The sequence below is a fragment of the Lethenteron reissneri genome, chromosome 16, assembly GCF_015708825.2.
Source record: "Lethenteron reissneri isolate LAM-NWPU_2019-01 chromosome 16, ASM1570882v1, whole genome shotgun sequence".
Taxonomy (NCBI): Eukaryota; Metazoa; Chordata; class Hyperoartia; order Petromyzontiformes; family Petromyzontidae; genus Lethenteron; species Lethenteron reissneri.
The window spans coordinates 13,259,668-13,277,402 of NC_083794.1; the positions used below are offsets into that span (position 1 = coordinate 13,259,668).

The 17,735-nt window shown below is 47.6% G+C and overlaps 2 protein-coding genes across 2 annotated transcripts in view; one reads left to right on the forward strand and one right to left on the reverse strand.

Annotated features, from left to right (window-relative positions):
- Positions 1 to 2,405, reverse strand: part of LOC133343010 (probable phospholipid-transporting ATPase IA) — a 113,591-nt gene extending 111,186 nt beyond the window's left edge. Inside the window, 1 exon segment of the mRNA XM_061552435.1 lies at positions 1,972 to 2,405. Coding sequence (XP_061408419.1) covers positions 1,972 to 2,404 — 433 coding nt within the window. The 5' untranslated portion in view covers position 2,405.
- Positions 2,406 to 6,533: 4,128 nt separating this feature from the next.
- Positions 6,534 to 17,131, forward strand: LOC133343013 (glutaredoxin domain-containing cysteine-rich protein 1-like). The gene is made up of 5 exons (XM_061552437.1): positions 6,534 to 6,961; positions 8,351 to 8,671; positions 10,919 to 11,347; positions 12,654 to 12,719; positions 15,508 to 17,131. The coding sequence occupies exons 1-5, from the start codon at positions 6,872 to 6,874 to the stop codon at positions 15,685 to 15,687; spliced, it is 1,086 nt and encodes a 361-aa protein (XP_061408421.1). The 5' UTR covers positions 6,534 to 6,871; the 3' UTR covers positions 15,688 to 17,131.
- Positions 17,132 to 17,735: the final 604 nt, after the last annotated feature.

Genomic DNA, 17,735 nt, shown 5'->3' on the forward strand with positions numbered 1-17,735 from the left:
CCCCCATCACTCACCACTCACCATCTCCATCACCCACCCACACTCACCACCCCCCATCACTCACCACCCCTGTCACTCACCACTCACCATCCCCACCACTCACCCACACTCACCACCCCCATCACTCACCACACTCACCATCCCCATCACTCACCACCCCCATCACTCACCACCCCCATCACTCACCACCCCCATCACTCACCACATTCACCACCCCCATCACTCACCACCCCCATCACTCACCACCCCCATCACTCACCACCCCCATCACTCACCACACTCACCATCCCTATCAGCCACCCACACTCACCACCCCCACTCACCACCCCCATCAATCACCACTCACCATCCCCACCACTCACCCACACTCACCACCCCCATCACTCACCACCCCCATCACTCACCACACTCACCACCCCCATCACTCACCACCCCCATCACTCACCACCCCCATCACTCACCACTCACCATCCCCATCAGCCACCCACACTCACCACCCCCACTCACCCCCCCCATCACTCACCACTCACCATCTCCATCACCCACCCACACTCACCACCCCCATCACTCACCACCCCCATCACTCACCACTCACCATCCCCACCACTCACCCACACTCACCACCCCCATCACTCACCATCCCCACCACTCACCCACACTCACCACCCCCATCACTCACCACCCCGTCACTCATCACTCACCATCCCCACCACTCACCCACACTCACCACCCCCATCACTCACCACACTCACCATCCCCATCACTCACCACATTCACCACCGTCATCACTCACCACCCCCATCACTCACCACCCCCATCACTCACCACTCACCATCCCCACCACTCACCCACACTCACCACCCCCATCACTCACCACCCCCGTCACTCATCACTCACCATCCCCACCACTCACCCACACTCACCACCCCCATCACTCACCACTCACCATCCCCATCAGCCACCCACACTCACCACCCCCACTCACCACCCCCATCACTCACCACTCACCATCTCCATCACCCACCCACACTCACCACCCCCATCACTCACCACCCCCCATCACTCACCACCCCATCACTCACCACTCACCATCCCCACCACTCACCCACACTCACCACCCCCATCACTCACCATCCCCACCACTCACCCACACTCACCACCCCCATCACTCACCACCCCCATCACTCACCACTCACCATCCCCACCACTCACCCACACTCACCACCCCCATCACTCACCACCACTCACCATCCCCATCACTCCCACCCCCATCACTCACCACCCCCATCACTCACCACCCCCATCACTCACCACTCACCATCCCCACCACTCACCCATCACTCACCACCCCCATCACTCACCACCCCCATCACTCACCACTCACCATCTCCATCACCACCCACACTCACCACCCCCGTCACTCCACCACCCCTGTCACTCACCACTCACCATCCCCACCACTCACCCACACTCACCACCCCCATCACTCACCACACTCACCATCCCCATCACTCACCACCCCCATCACTCACCACCCCCATCACTCACCACCCCCATCACTCACCACTCACCATCCCCACCACTCACCCACACTCACCACCCCCATCACTCACCACACTCACCATCCCCATCACTCACCACCCCCATCACTCACCACCCCCATCACTCACCACTCACCATCCCCACCACTCACCCATCACTCACCCATCACTCACCACCCCCATCACTCACCACTCACCATCTCCATCACCCACCCACACTCACCACCCCCATCACTCACCACCCCCGTCACTCACCATCCCCACCACTCACCCATCACTCACCCATCACTCACCACCCCCATCACTCACCACTCACCATCTCCATCACCCACCCACACTCACCACCCCCATCACTCACCACCCCCGTCACTCACCACTCACCCACTCACTCTCAGCACCAATCCCCCCCGACCCCACCGCCCCATCTCACCGGCAGTCGATCTCGCCCCGGCCGAGTCAGCGCCGGGCCCTCCTCTGCGGCTCGGCATCGCGACGTCCCCTCGACGTTCCTCGCCGTCCCTGCCGCCGCAGGGGACAACGCCGAGGGAGGAGAAGGAGGAAGAAGGGCCGCCAGTCCTGGCGGAAGACGGCAAGGGCGAGGGATGAGAGACGGCGGCGGCGATGACGACGACGACGGGACAGACGAGATGCCGGGAGGAGATCGTCACGGGCACCCTCGAAGCCTCGGGGAGACGCCGAGGCTTTGTCAGCGGAGCCTCTTCCTGCGGTCGGTGCCCTGTCGTGTAGATGCGCAGTTTGGCACAAATTGGCCCCTGTGATGTGATGTGAACGCGAGCCCTGGGTTGGCAGTCAACGCGAGGGATCAGCCACAAGGGGACGCTGTCACGAAGCCGTGCCCCCATTCGGCTCATTGTTGCGTGGCTTTGTGTCCAAATAAGCGTGGGAGGTTTGGCCAATGTTGAACCAACATTGGGCCACCGTTGGGGCCAATATTGGGCCAGCATTGGTCCAGCATTGGTCCAGTAATTCCAACCGTATGGCAACGTCGGCATACGGTTGGTATGCCGACGATATTCAGTCTATGCAGCATTCTTTTAAAGAGACAAATTCAGCCATTTATTTCTCAAATGGACATCAAAGGCCAGTACTCATCTCCCGACTGCAGACCTGATCCAGTGGTGGAAATTCCACATTCATATGGCCGAGCAAGTCTATCCATAAGACATGCATTGCTGACTTTCTCCATAAGGCGGTTTTCATTTAATCGACCCGGGTCAGGATGAAGGGTCCCGGAGTCAATCCTTAGCTCGACGGAGCCATTCCCCCTACTGAATGGCTCCCTTGTTATTGGTTTACAACCCGACTGTTACGCATAAAGCGAGACGTCAATGAAACCACTTGTAATAATCGCCCAAACTACGGTAGACGGAAAACAGCTTTTGTCGCCAGCACTACGAATCCTTTGAAGGTGAAACATCTGAAAGGTGGAAATCCAAACTCGCAACACGTGACTTTTACCGGGTTTACCGAGGGACACGTGTTTTTTTGCCAGCGTTTAAGTGCCATTTATTTGCATATACAAGTCTTTTGGAAAACCCAATCAACATTTCACACATCTTGAACAAAAACGTATCTTGCGAATGGGATACATATGTTTCGGACCTTTTATACATTACTGTAAACCATGTTGTTTAAAAAACATTCGTTTATTGGACACAGTGAATAGGTTTTATGTTGAAACTAAACTGTTTGCCCATCCTAAGACGGAAGCAGTCATTTTTACGGAAAAAAAATAGCACAGTATAATTGTATCTTGTGTAAATTTAATGGCAGTGAATCTTGCACAAAGTATGTCATCAAACACTTCACTGCATTTCACTGTAGCACTGTATTAATGGCAGTGATTCTTGCACAAAGCTATGCCATAAAACACCTCGCTTTATGTCACTGTTAGCACTGTATATAACTGACCTTCAATTTGTTCAAATTCGCTGCTCTGATACTTTATTTTCTTCTGCTTTCGGTCGCTGGGGTTGAAATAAATTGGAATTTGATCAAATATCTGGAAAATCACCAAGAAATGTCTATTTGACCATAATGTAGAAGCATAAATTAGACTTTCCTTTCGTCTCAAGTGCTGAAGAAATAAAGACACCAAATCCACTTTGTTGCTGCGTATAATTATTTATTAGATTCACTTTCAATAAAAAAACGTCAAACTTAAAGCGAATTTGCGTGTGTAAAAATCCACCCACTCATGAATATTAATGATGGGGGGTGCGGAATGTGGAGTGACGTCACGCGCGTTACACACAGACATTATTGGCTCATTATAGTAGTAATAAACTGAATGTGATGGATCCGATCGAAATTCCTAATTTCGATCGAATCATTTGGGATTATTAGTAATAAATCGGCATTTTCCAGGGACTCTATGAGACGATAGAACATAATTGGCAATAAGTAACGGCAAAGCGGTTATAAGTGACTCAGAATTGTGCGCAGTTGCGTGTAGAGTACACGACTTCCCTGAAGGCTTCAGCGAGCGCTTGGGCAATTGTTGGCGCCGGTTCACCACGTAGCTGCCTTCCTGCTTGTCTGTGGTTCCTTAGGGGCTGTCCATAAATGACGTCACGAGATTTTGGACGATTTTTTACACCCCCCCTCCTTCGTCACGCGGCGTCACAAAAAGTCAGACCCCCCCCCCTTAAATATGACGTCACAAAGCTCTGCCCCCCCCCCCCTCCAAAAAAAATAAAAATGCTCAAATCAATTTAAACTATTGTCATTGTAGTGCGTATTTAATGTGGCGCTGCAGTCTGATGTTGTAGGAGAAAACATTTCTTAAAACGTCTATTTAATTAAGTAGAACGTGTTGTCTATATTTATTTAAAGTTGCGCATTTTGAAGTGACGTCACATTTCTCAAACCCCCTCCCCACATTGTCACAAATGTCTGACCCCCCCCAGGTGCGTGACGTCATTTATGGTCGGCCCCTTAATCCTCCGAGTCGTTATTTTTCTCTGCGAGCGTGAACAAGTCCTGTGCGCGTTACAAGTTAATTCGCCTTTATTTCCCCTCCTTAAATGGCAAGTGTTGGTGTATGCTGTGTTTATGTTTGAATGAGCAATTGCGTATTGTCTTTAACTTTTTTTTTATCGTGGCCATAAGTCAAGCCTCTGGGTGACTCAAACTGAACTTGAAGCTGGATGGATGGGGACACATTTGTGTATTAAGTGCCAACTCTCAATGATCAGGTTGTAACGGAGACGAGGGATGACCTGGAACACAACGGAGCATGCAAAGCATGTCAATTATGCAAGACAACCGTTACAGTTTATCTACTTATAAAAGAGGGTTAAAGGTGTAGGGTGTGTCATTTGTTCGCGTACAGTCATCCGGTTATTTGGGGACGTTTACAGACACCTAGGCTCCGAGTCACACCTCACCCACAGTGGGTGGGACTCAGCTAATAAGAGCCCAGATCATACGGAGAGATACTGTAGTTTATTATTCTACAAGCACGGTGAATATTCATACCGGATAATGCTGCCCAAGGATGATTGAGCGTTAACTGTAAGCTGTATTTTCCTCTGCCTTAGGCGAAGAGGGCTGGAAGACTTTGCAACAGGTAACCCAGGGTGCCAAGTATATTGATATAAACTATGGATCGTATCTTCTTGGTTCTTTCGGTAAAGTCACGTAGATGGAAATAATAAAAATAAAACATAATTAAATAATTCTCACGACGTTTCGGCCACAACGCAAGCAGCCGTCCTCAGGTGGAGAACAGGTCTGTCGAGAAGACAGAGTCTCACGTCGTGAGAATTATTTGATTATGTTTTATTTTTATTATTTTATTATTTCCATTCTACGTGACTTTACCGAAAGAACCAAGAAGATGAATCCCTGCAGTCACGAAAGCTTTAAATCGAAATATGGATCGTATTTTATTTTATATTTATAGAGCGCTTTTGATCAAGACCGATGCCACTACAGATATTGGAACGAACTACGGAAGACGGTTGAACAAGATTGCTGACAGAATGGCTGCCGAGTGAGAGAATACACTCGATAGGATTGTCACGGTAAAAACCGACTTGTGTAGCCATAGAAAGAACACTGTGGACTTGCGATTTTCCCATGAAAATGAGATCATGGTTCTCCCCCCCCCCCACCCATCAACCGGGTAGTTGGGGCCTGGCGGATATTCGCGTGCGGTTGTTTTATCGTCACCCAACGTTCTGCAGCGGACCTTTGTTCTTGTGTACAGCAAAAATAATAAGAAAATTTCCCCCTATACCATCCCAATTGTGCCATATGCGTCACGGCAAGATACAAAAAACCCTTCGTGCTGGAGAATGGCCCACAGAAGCAGATATCACAGAGCCACCTCTGAAATACCTTCAAGCGACCTGGTCCACAAAGTAAAGAGCAAAACATTCTCACTCGCACTGTCACGTGAGATTAATACTCATTGAATGGCAGTCAAACCGATGGCTTTTTTTATGCTCAGAGCTGGCAATTAGCCGTATTAAGTGCAGAATCAAATTTAGCGTGAGTGATGAGGTCATTGGTGACTTGCCTGTATTCAAACCCAGGATATAAGCAAATGTCATTTGAGTGTTCTGATTTTTGAGTCACCCGGCGACCTGTCAAATAGCATGTTGTAAACATTGGCGCTAATAAACCAGGTATTTAGCTCAGCCAATAAAAATGCTACTGCATTTTTGTCGTAGATCAGAATCACCACAAATCAATCCAAATTAAAGTAAAAGAAACAATCTTTATCATAAAGGTGGCGCCCTTTCAAAATGCGTCATGACTGAGCGAGAATTCAACGTGAGCAAATTTATCCCAAACAAAAAAGTAATTTATTACAACGCGGGTCTAAAGGCCACACAGTTTATTGCCCTGGCGGTTGGAGCAATAATGCAATCACTGCACCTTGCACTTGCCACCTCGATGTGCGCGGTCTATATATAGAGATCCAGGAAACATTTGTTTTAAATTCACGTGGGGGGCGGGGGGGGCGACGCTGCTTTGGCGGTGGTGGAGGGGTAAAATAAACTTACATGCATATGTAATAAGTGGGGGCGGCCAGTTACGTGTGTGTGCGCGTGTCGTCGATAGAAATGCCCTTCCCTGTCGTGCTGACACGCACATGCATTATTGACACGGGCACCGCGCGTCTCAGGTATCCCCCCCCCCCCGCTCCTACATAGAGTTGGCGTAACCGAAGCCAACGGGGTCTTTTGACAAAAGAACGACCTATCGTCGGCATTAAAGTCTACGGTCGGCGGCAAACGATTCCACCTCCTTCGTAGTTTGCCCAATTGCCTGCCTTTTGCCTCTCTCCGCGTGCGGCCATGGGCGAGAAGTCGGCACAGGTGGGACAGGCAACCGGGCGCGTGAGATTTCGCGTCTCCTCATCCCACAGCGGGCGAGTGCTCCAACAGGTGAGGCTGTCCGTGTGGATGTGTTTTGTGTGATTGTGAAAAAAAAGAGAAATGTTAAAGCTCTTTGTCAATCCGTGATGCTTCGATGAAAGGCTCCCCCCGTGGGCTGGGCGAGCATGGGTGTTGCGTGAACATACTTCACCGCGCTGGTCAGTGTGGGTTTCGTGGTGAATGGTGGGAAGAAAGTCCCAGAACTTGTTCAGACATCACATGCTGCTGATGTTTGCCGTGGCCTGGAATCTAACTCAGGTCGCTGGGTTCATATCACATTTCGCTAACCACTGCTTTCCTCCATATACACATTATACATTCTAATACAGATCCATTGAGCGCTTAGCTAAATTAGAACATTATTTGGAAAGAGTCAAAATGTTAACATTTTGTAAGGAGGTCAATCTTGCTTAAAAGGTGAACATTATTCAGAACAGGTAATCCATATGTATTTCAACAGCTTGGCTTTTGAAGTTATTTCCAAATCTAGTACTGAATACGTTTGTATAGACATACGGTGTCGTTGCATATATGCGTAATAAGAATACAATTTAAAACACGCACACACATAAATTACCGTGACTGAAGCTTTGTGTGCATGTGTGTGCACAGACGCTCCTGAATGTGTGCTCACAGAGAACAAAAAACATTGCCCTGCATGGGCTACAGCCACACACAGACACACACCGCGATTCATTTAAAAACAGCAAGGACCCCAATGCGTGTGAAATTGCCGCATTAAGGGCACCGCGGGTCTGTCCTCCGTCAATGGTCTCGGCAAGGCGGGGAGAGCAGTGGTTTGGTGTAGGTTATCTCGTTTTTAATTAAGAGTCGACAGTTTCCACCGTTGCATCCACGGCGGTGTTGCCCTGTGTTGAGGCTGCACGAACAACTCAGCACTTGCCACAAATAAACCACGCCACCCTCGCTCATCTCGGCAAGGAGCATAAACCATCACGAGCACTCCGGTCATCCTCGCAGCGGCTTTTGGCTGAGCCATCGAACAAAGACGACGGTCACTGTATCGCGCGCTTACAGATGCGCTTCTGCGGCCGTCTGGAACGCTCTTTCTTCCGATATTAGGAAACCACTGGAGCTATGCGCCTTTAAATCTAGACTCAATTCTTTACAACTGCTCTTTGTGTTTAGTTTGTTGTCCTTCCCCGCACCTCCGATTAGCACAGTTGGCTACGTATGGTGCGAAAGAAGTTCAACATACATGCGTAAACCACGGGTTAAAATCCATCGGTGGCTTCTGAATAGTGCCAATAAACCCCTACTTTCACTGTCGGCATTTTTTTTATTTGATAAACTTGTGACCTCTGTGTGATTAGTTTTGGGGGAGGAGGAGGAGGGGTGGAAGTTAACAGACCGCTTGTGAAACCGATGTTTGGTCAGGTGTACGAGGAAAGAAATGGCAAGTTGGAGCATCACCACGCCGCTGCCAGAGATATTGAAGAGAGCGGATCACCGAATACATCCCCAGAGCCGGTGCCTGGCGGGTACCAGGACTGCCTCCCCAACAGCGAACAGCAGCATCAGCAGCAGCATCAGGAGCCCGGCGACGAGGCAGACCTCATCCTGAGCAGCTTGGCTCGGAGCACGCCGTGCTTTCGTCGCTCCGACATCCTGAGCAAGAACGGCACCGTGCGTGGCGTGCGCCACAAGGTGTCGGCGGCTCAGGCGCACTTCGGCGGCTTGGCGGACACGCGGCCCTCTGTAAGCGAGACGCACAGCAGCAGCACAGAAGCAGCAGTAGCAGCAGCAGCAGCAGCACAGCAGGGCAGCAGCAGAAGCAGCAGCAGTACAGCAGCACATAAGCAGCAGCAGTACAGCAGCACAGAAGCAGCAACAGTACAGCAGCACAGAAGCAGCAGCAGCACAGAAGCAGCAGCAGCAGAAGAGAAGCAGCAGAAGCACAGAAGCAGCAGCAGAACAGAAGCAGCAGCAGCACAGAAGCACAGCAGCAGTAGCAGCAGCACAGAAGCAGCAGCAGCATAGAAGCACAGCAGCAGCACAGAAGCAGCAGCACAAAAGCAGCAGCAGCACAGAAGCAGCAGCAGCACAGAAGCAGCAGAAGCAGCAGCAGCACAGAAGCAGCAGCAGCAGCACAGAAGCAGCAGCAGCAACACAGAAGCAGCAGCAGCACAGAAGCAGCAGCAGCAGCACAGAAGCAGCAGCAGCAGCACAGAAGCAGCAGCAGCAGCAGCACAGAAGCAGCAGCAGCAGCACAGAAGCAGCAGCAGCACAGAAGCAGCAGCAGCAGCACAGAAGCAGCAGCAGCGCATGGCGTGTGAGGCGCGGACGAGGGAATTGCGTCGAGCACAGAGGGGGTGATGCCAAAAGGAATATCAATGGTCATGGTTTATGATCATTGATTGATTGATGATGATCATTGATTGGTTCATGATGATGACCATGATGATCATTGATTGATGATGATCATTGATTGATGATGATGACGATGATCATCATTGATTGATGACGACGATGATGATTATCATTAATTTATTGATGATGATCATTGATTTGTTGATGATGATGACGATGATGATCATTGATTGATGATGATGACGACAATGATGAATCATTGATTGATGAGTTTGATGGTCATTGATTGATTATGATGATCATTGCTTGATTGATGATGATCATTGATTAACGACGATGATGACGACCATTGATTGATTGATGATGATCAGGGCTTACATTCAGCCGGAATTGTCCAACGCTGAACTTTGGAAAATGTTTCAGTACTCGGCATACACCACATCCGATGTACCCCTCGTCATCGCTGGGGATACGGTCACGCACAACCTCCCTGCCTCCCTGCCTTGAACAATGAGGTTGAGTGAAATCAATATAATAGTTTTGTGCAATCATAATCGGAAGTGGTGGTTTTTATTAGAAGTTTATAAATGTATTCAATCATGACTGACACGCGGAAATTAGATTGGCCCCAACATCAAACATAGCAGGCCCCTTCTGGAAACAAACTGTGGAAGTCTTTCCTGGATAAAGTAATTTCTAATTGATGCTTTTACAATTGAAACTTTCACTTAATTGTACTATAGCAGATATTCATATTTTATATTGTAATTGATTATCCCGTCAAAGTAACTGAATAACTTTGCCAAAAGGTGTGGGTCACCTTGCCTCAGTCACCTTCTCACGTCAACGTTGTTATTTGCTCCATGTAACGTTAGTGCATTTTATTACTCGCTTTGGTACAGCCCTACTTTGGGAAGTGTAGTATACGCAGTTGCGCATTAAGCAACGCCTCTTGAATCTTTTTCCCCATTGTAGATGTAACAGTGAAGAGAAATGTGATCATCATCAATATACACCTCTTATATTTTAAGCCACGTGTTGCCAACACGTCATGCACATGGCAAATTTTAATGCGAGTAAAATAACTATGGGTCACTTGCGTCGATCCTGCAAGGTAACCATCTACTCAGCATGCCCGTAAGAGATGGTCGTGGCGGTGATGGCTTGGCGAGGCTTTCATCCAGCAAGCAGATCGATCGTGGCTGATGCTGATGATGATTATCGTCAAGAGCAGCCTGCTACTCTTACCATGCAGCACACCTGGCTAGCAGTCTGGCTTGCGGAATTCAACGGATAACATATCCTTATTGAGGAACTGTGGTGTATTATCTTCACAAAATCGAACTTTTTTCATACATTCGTTTATTATTGATTTACGTCTTTCTATTTCGTGACTCGCTTACTACTTTCTCTATTTTGCACTCGCTATCGTTGTTTGCATCGTTTGCTGTTGTGACCTGCTCACACGCTCATACTGCACGTATGTGAAAGCTTCATAGCTCATCGGATACCTCCAGACAGATTATTACGGAAGGTGGATTTCAGAGGCTGCTGCTGCTGCCGCTGACGACGCCGATGATCGAATCTGTCCGATCCTCGTTCCGCGCGCATCTCCTCCGCCCGTCCGTCCCACAGGCACCTCGCCCGCTGGAGATCGGCAAGCTGGTGGTCTACACGACGAGCGTGCGTGTGGTGCGCTCCACGTTCGAGCGCTGCGAGCACGCGCGCCGCATCCTGCACACCCACCACGTGCACTTCGAGGACCGCGACGTGGCGCTGCACGCCGAGTACGTGCGCGACCTCCGCACGCGTCACCCTTGCCCCCCTTCGCCGACCGACCACCGCCAGCGCCCCAACGGTGCGAGCGTCAGGCACGAACAACGCCGGAGGTCCGGCGACGAGGCGCAGCCGGACGGCGCGTCGGGGTGGCCCTGTCCGCCGGAGCCGGAGGACGTGTGCCGGACCGAGCTGATGCAGTTGGCGCCGCCGTCCCGGGAACCTCCGCAAGCACACGGCACCCCCCTTGAGTTGCCGGCGATATTCATCAACGGTGACTACTTCGGGGTAAGGACGTGTTCAGCGTCTGTGCATTTCTTCATCACGTTTTTTGTCGGCCAGGTGCAAAAGGGTTAATGGTTCTCCGATAGGGGTTTTATTTTTTTTTTGGGGGGGGGGGGGAAGGTTTGGGTTGTTCTGCGTGTTTGTTTGGTCCAATGTCCGACGTTTCACTCAATGGGCTGGGGCGCATCCGTCCCCATGGCAAACTGCGCGCGGGACAAGCTACAACTGAGAACCGGTAGCCGCGCAGTTGTGAACACCTACGGGGCTGAACGATGAATTATTCGCCACATTAGCAAGGTGGAACAAGGAGGTCTGAGTTGCACCCACTGTGGTTGACTGCTCCCACAGGTTCAATGACATTTGTAGGGCAGGCGAGCAGCAGGATGGGGGAATTAAGTGGCATCAATCAGCATACTGAGCTTCAATTCATTCAGAGTGATATAATTTGGTTGCTTGAGTTTGTTTTTATGAAGCCAAGGTTGACCATTCCGGTGATAAAACGTAATTTAGTACTTCTAAACACACTAATAGCATCCAAACACCAACATTAGTTTAGCAACTTACCAAATCATTTCAGTTAGGGCTTTTAAAAATCAAACATCCAGTAAATCTAATTATTTTTAGGCGCAAAGCTTTGTGAGTCTACTTCCGCATAAAGGAATCCGCACACTGTAGAGGCAATGGGTTGGTTAAATGACCATACTTCACCCTGCTGGTCAGTGCAGGTTGTTGAAAGCTGGAGGCCCATGACTGGTTCAAACATCACTCGTTACCGATGTTAGCCCATGGCCAGGAAGCTAGTTCAGGTCACCAGGTGTATGGTGCATGTGATAACGACTGCTCCATTGTCACACATTAGCAGATAACGTTTCAATATCTGGAAAGCAATAAATGAAATTTGACCGTGAAATACAGTATATATGAAGCCGCCTTTGGCCGCAGGTCATATTTAATAAGACACATTATGCCTCTGCATCACAACAAAACAGAACCCATTACTAGCTGACATACACAATTCATATGGGAATGCATGCTGTACATACAATATTTGACATGGATTGTATTGCCTCTTCACAGACATGAAGAGTCGTCGGTAGCGCTCGCGGATTTCTTGCCTGTGCCCGTGCATCGTGTAACGCATGTCTCGTGCAATGCCGTGTCGACGATAAGCGAATACAATGATACAAAATATACCAAACATTTGATCAACCATGTGCACTCGTAATCTCTATGACCCAAATTTGCAGTTTCAAAGACGGGGAGGCCGCGTGTCTGAGAAGCCCACTGTCTTTTGTACACCTCCACACAGGGCGCCGACAGACTTATGTCTATGAATGAATCAGGAGAGCTTCGGGCATTCTTAAGGCAATTTAAGGTAACGATTACAGCCATGCTCAATTCAATTCGTTGTCGCCTCTCGCCTGTGCTTTACGTGTCAGAGTAGTATGCTGCTTATTATTTCCGCTCGTGGAATGCCTCTATTATTGTTCACCCTACCATGATTCATTTGTAGTGACGACGAATCAAATGAGGTGTATTTCTATGGGACCTTTTTTGCCGGTATCAAAAATGATGATGATGAAAAAGAAGACTAGGTTTTTTTACCAGTTATGGCAATGAAACATTAAGTGTTAAGATATTCAAACACCAAACAGGCATCAAGTCTGCATTGACCACGCATACGCGTCGCAAAACATGCAGACATACTCTGATAACCACGAGTATGCATTAAGCACACATGCTGGTGTGGTTAATGCAAACTTTATGCCTTGCAAAAGGTATCTCTTTGGTGTTTGAACATCTTATCACTGCGATTTTTTTATTTACTTTTTTACTCTGATGCATGTACGGAAAAGATAAATTATTACGGTCCAGATATGGAAGAACATTTTAAATTAATGATCACATTTTACAGCACACATACCAAAAATGTTTTTGTTCCAGGGTAAAGCGTATGTGATACAAAACTGTATGATAGCGATGGGTCATGATCCTAACGCGATCTGTTTACAAATACGGATCGCTATCAGATGTTTGGTATAATCATCAAACGTGTTGGCATGGTTTTAAGGTTTCAGTTTGTGGTGCAGACATTGTGGAAATGTGTTTTGTGTTTGCATTGCAGTGTCATTTCAAAGCTCGATTGCACTATGAATTGAATGTGCAAAACTGTATTTGTTGTGGTTCCTGGGGTATTGTTTCGACTTTATCATACTACTATTAAAATCATCTATGCCTCAGGTTTCCTGGCTGGCTGCTGGCTGGGCTCCTCACCACCCCAACAATAGCTGTTGTTAGTGATTGCTTCGAGGGCGTTGCCACCTTAACTAGCTGGGTAACTGGCTACACGAGATTTTTCTGTGTAACAAATACACATTCAGTTGAAACGGCAAGGCATTAAATAGAAAGCGACACCAAAGACGTGGGTGTAATGAATACAGGAGACTGACATGGTTCATTTAATATTGCTCTCTTAAATATGTGCTCCCATTGATGTAATTATTTTCGTCAATCTGCTGCCGGATGAAGGCCTCCCCATACCGTGTTGGATATGGGAATTGTTTGACCATACTTCACCACACTGGTCAGTGTGGGTTCGTAAAGGAGGCACGACCACCGATTCAGATATGAATCGCCACCGATGTTAGCCGGTGGGCTCCACTCCAAGTCACCGGGTTCAGCACCGTGGTTGAACTGCTGTGCAGTGGCCGCTCCACCCGAGGCTGCAGACACCATGCAGTTATATCGTTTATTTATTATCATATATTGTATACATGGCAGTTATACCAGCAACTGAGTCAGGCGACATTTTAATGACTAATTTGGTTCATTTCTAAATAGTAGTGCAAGATGAAATCTAAGTTAGCTGAGGGCACGAGAATAAAACTGAAGACACACTTGTTTATTGTCCTTTCTACAATGATCCTGAGTGCCTGGATTTTATTACCACAGTTCCACGGTGGATAAATGTTAACTTCCTCGCCTGGTATTCAGAAGGTCGTGGCTTCGATCCCGACACCGCCGCCTGTATATTTTGAGTTTGCATGTTCTCTGCGTGGTCGCGTGTTTTTTTTTCTCCGGGTCCTCCGGTTTTCCCCTCCACATTTAGAATTAACGTGAGTTTAGAATATATTTGGCTGCTGTCAATTTACACATGATGAGCCACTTAGTTGAGCGATCATTTGTGGCCGGGTCGCATCTGAGAAAGCTAAATTGCTCAATGGATCTTATCTGGTAAAAATTGTAATAGTTTAAATAGCTCGTATACGTCCCTGATTCTCTGCCTTCGTCTTGTTTCACCGCAACTCTGTGTGTCCTGTTCAGTTGCTACAATTTCTATTTCCTGCCAATAACTCTGCTTTCTAACATCCAAAGCCTCTTGGCATTTCGCCCAACCCAACTCGTCGGCCACATTCTTCCACGCGTCTGCTCAATTTGTTGCTGCACGATCCTGCTGCACAGTACCTCGTTTCTTTTCCCCTTTCGCCATCCCTTCTCCTCCACAACTATAGACGTGTTCCACATTTCCATCCAGATTGATCTGAAAAAAAAATCTAAAAAATCTGGGCAGTGCGTGAAACTTCGAATGATCCTAAAATGTGATGTCACCGTGGCATAACTTCTGCGCAGTTCTCACAATAAATACCAATGACATCGTTTTGATGATTTAAGAACGTATACAAATTCGTAAATTAAAATGATTGCTTCACTGATGAATCTCTATGTATTTTTAAAAAATGCAATTTATGATTTATATATATTTTTTAAATTACGTAGTGAATTAGCAATAAACGTAATCAAAAACGTCAAATTCCAATCCGATAATACGAGAGTGGGCCGAGAATGCAATATCCAAAGTGTAAATCCAAACTTCATCCCAAAACACACCTGTCAACCCATACGGTTTACCCCGTATTCTTCAGGTCCATACGGGATACAGCCGTTTCAATTCAGGCTAAAAAATAAAGTCTTATTTGTTTGTGTTTCTCCCTTGTGATGGGGCTTTGTAGGATGAACGTTGAAATTTTGACCAATAAGGTCTGAATTTGTTAGTAAAAACGTAGGCACTGATAAGGGGTTGACAGCTTTGCCAATATCCACAACACTCCCTCTCATCCGTGTCCATCGATTGTCTCTCTGACCCCCCCCGCCCCTCCCCACAGAGGAACACGGTCGCACGCAAGTGCGCGCACTGCGGTGGCTACCGCTTCGTGCCGTGCTTGGCTTGCCGCGGCAGCAAAGTGTCACAAGTGCGGACAAACTTCGGGGAGCGTCCCAGGGCGTTGCGCTGCACATCCTGTAACGAGAACGGCCTGCAGCGCTGCACGGAGTGCACCGAGTGAAGCACCACCCCCCCCCCTAGCCCCCCACGCGAGAGAGACCGCTGTTGGCAAGGGGCACTTCGTCGCGCCAAGGGAATGGGATTTGGGTGCAATCTGTCAAATTTGTGTGGCCCGATGTCTGGGTCCTTTCGGCAGCGTGGGCCCACAGTGGCACTTTGCACCGCCTGTACACTCCATTTGTGTCGGCTGACGGCCACACATCCACCACCATAACACACGGGGTGTTTGAGAGGAATCATTGATGGTGGCTTAGAATATGCGATAGCTTAGCGACATACAGTATTATTTATTGACAAGGTTAGCGTGTGTTTAGTGGAGTTCATTGCCAGGAGCGCTGTCAACACTTGCATTCGTAAGAGTCATTTCGGCCCAGTCTGGCAGTGGTTAGTACCTACAGAGACCACTAACCATCAAAAGCAGCAATGCATATCCATTGCCAGCTGTTTGATTTCATTTTAACAGCCGTCTTACAACCCTTTACAAATTCTCCACAGCCGTTTTCGCCAATTTATTTGCGAAGTGTATGCAACGATGCAGGTGGCTAACTTTACATTTGCTTATATTGCCCACGGCCTACAATGTGTACTATGTGAAACCTCATGGCAAATCGAATCACTGCAATCCAATTGAAATTATGGTAATGTTACCGCCACTCAATTATCCTTTTAGCCATATATGTTCAACTTAATAAAAAAAAAACCTGCAATGCTGTCACGCTCAGAGACGAGATGCCGAAGCCAAGCGTTACATTCTTGCATTTAAATCCCAGCAATCCCAGTTTGTTGCACGTGGGAGGATAGTCATTTACAGGATTCATCATCGGCCACGATCGATCCACTGCTGGATGAAGGCGTCCCAAGCCATTGCCGTTTCTCACGATCATGCTTTGAGGATTAATACGTCAGTGGATCGACTCAAGTGACCATCCGTTACTTTAATCGTATTAAAATTTCAAAATTCAATCAATTGTTGCGTAACATCAAATGAGAGTTGTATTATGCTGATTTCCCTTTAATATTGCATCTTCAATGTAATAAGATTCAACAGGTGTAGTCTATTACACACCTGTGTACACTACACTTGCCAAAGTAGGGCTGTACAAACACGAGAAATGTATGTTATTACTTTTATTATTTAAACCCCCTACATAAAAAGCTGAATGTTCAGTCACTGTATATTTTTTAAAGCTTAGATTACTTTCATGATGAATTGTGCTCCAAGTGCAGTGAGTATACACTATTAACATTAATATATTGTAATCAAGACGACGTTCATTTGAATGGCTTCACGTAAATATCACATGAGGGAGTGGGGTTACCGATTTGCTAAACCAATTCCCTCCAGGAATATAAAACAATAAATGTTTCAGCGGTTTATAAACACTGTACAGTATTTAGGCATGCCTTTATTTTTCAACATGAGGATGAATAAACTTTATTTTACACATTGATGAGTCCTGATGCTTTACGCACCCTTGGGCACCATGTATATTGTTCAAGTACACGCGTACAATGCACCCGATCTCATCAGATTTCAGAAGCTAAGCAGCGATTGAGCTTGGATAGAGTGCCTGGACGGACGGCCCCCATGCGTAAGAGGCCTCGTGGGCTGTGTGGTGACATTGTGGACAGCAGAGGGGCAGTGCAGAAACATCTATTGAACTGTGCTTATATGCCCCCACATGTTCACTGCCACCTTCACCAACTTCATCCTGACTGAGCTGGAGAAGTATGGATAACTCCCAAACACCGCAAATGGCTATTTAGTCACATGGGAGTTCAACATGACAGTTGAATAAGCACGGAGCCCACAACATTTTTTTTTAACTGCCACGAAATTATCCATGTGCACTTTTTTTTTTAAAGTGGAATATCCAAGTGTGACATGGAGTTACGCGACGATTGTAAAACTGTCGCATCAAACGTTCCGACTGTGACGACGGCAGGCAAATTTGAAAATCGTGTTTTTATCAAGTCATTATTGGAACCTGTGGAACACAGCAAGTCATTTGGAAGGTAGCAGCCGACCTAATGTCCAATAAACTTAAA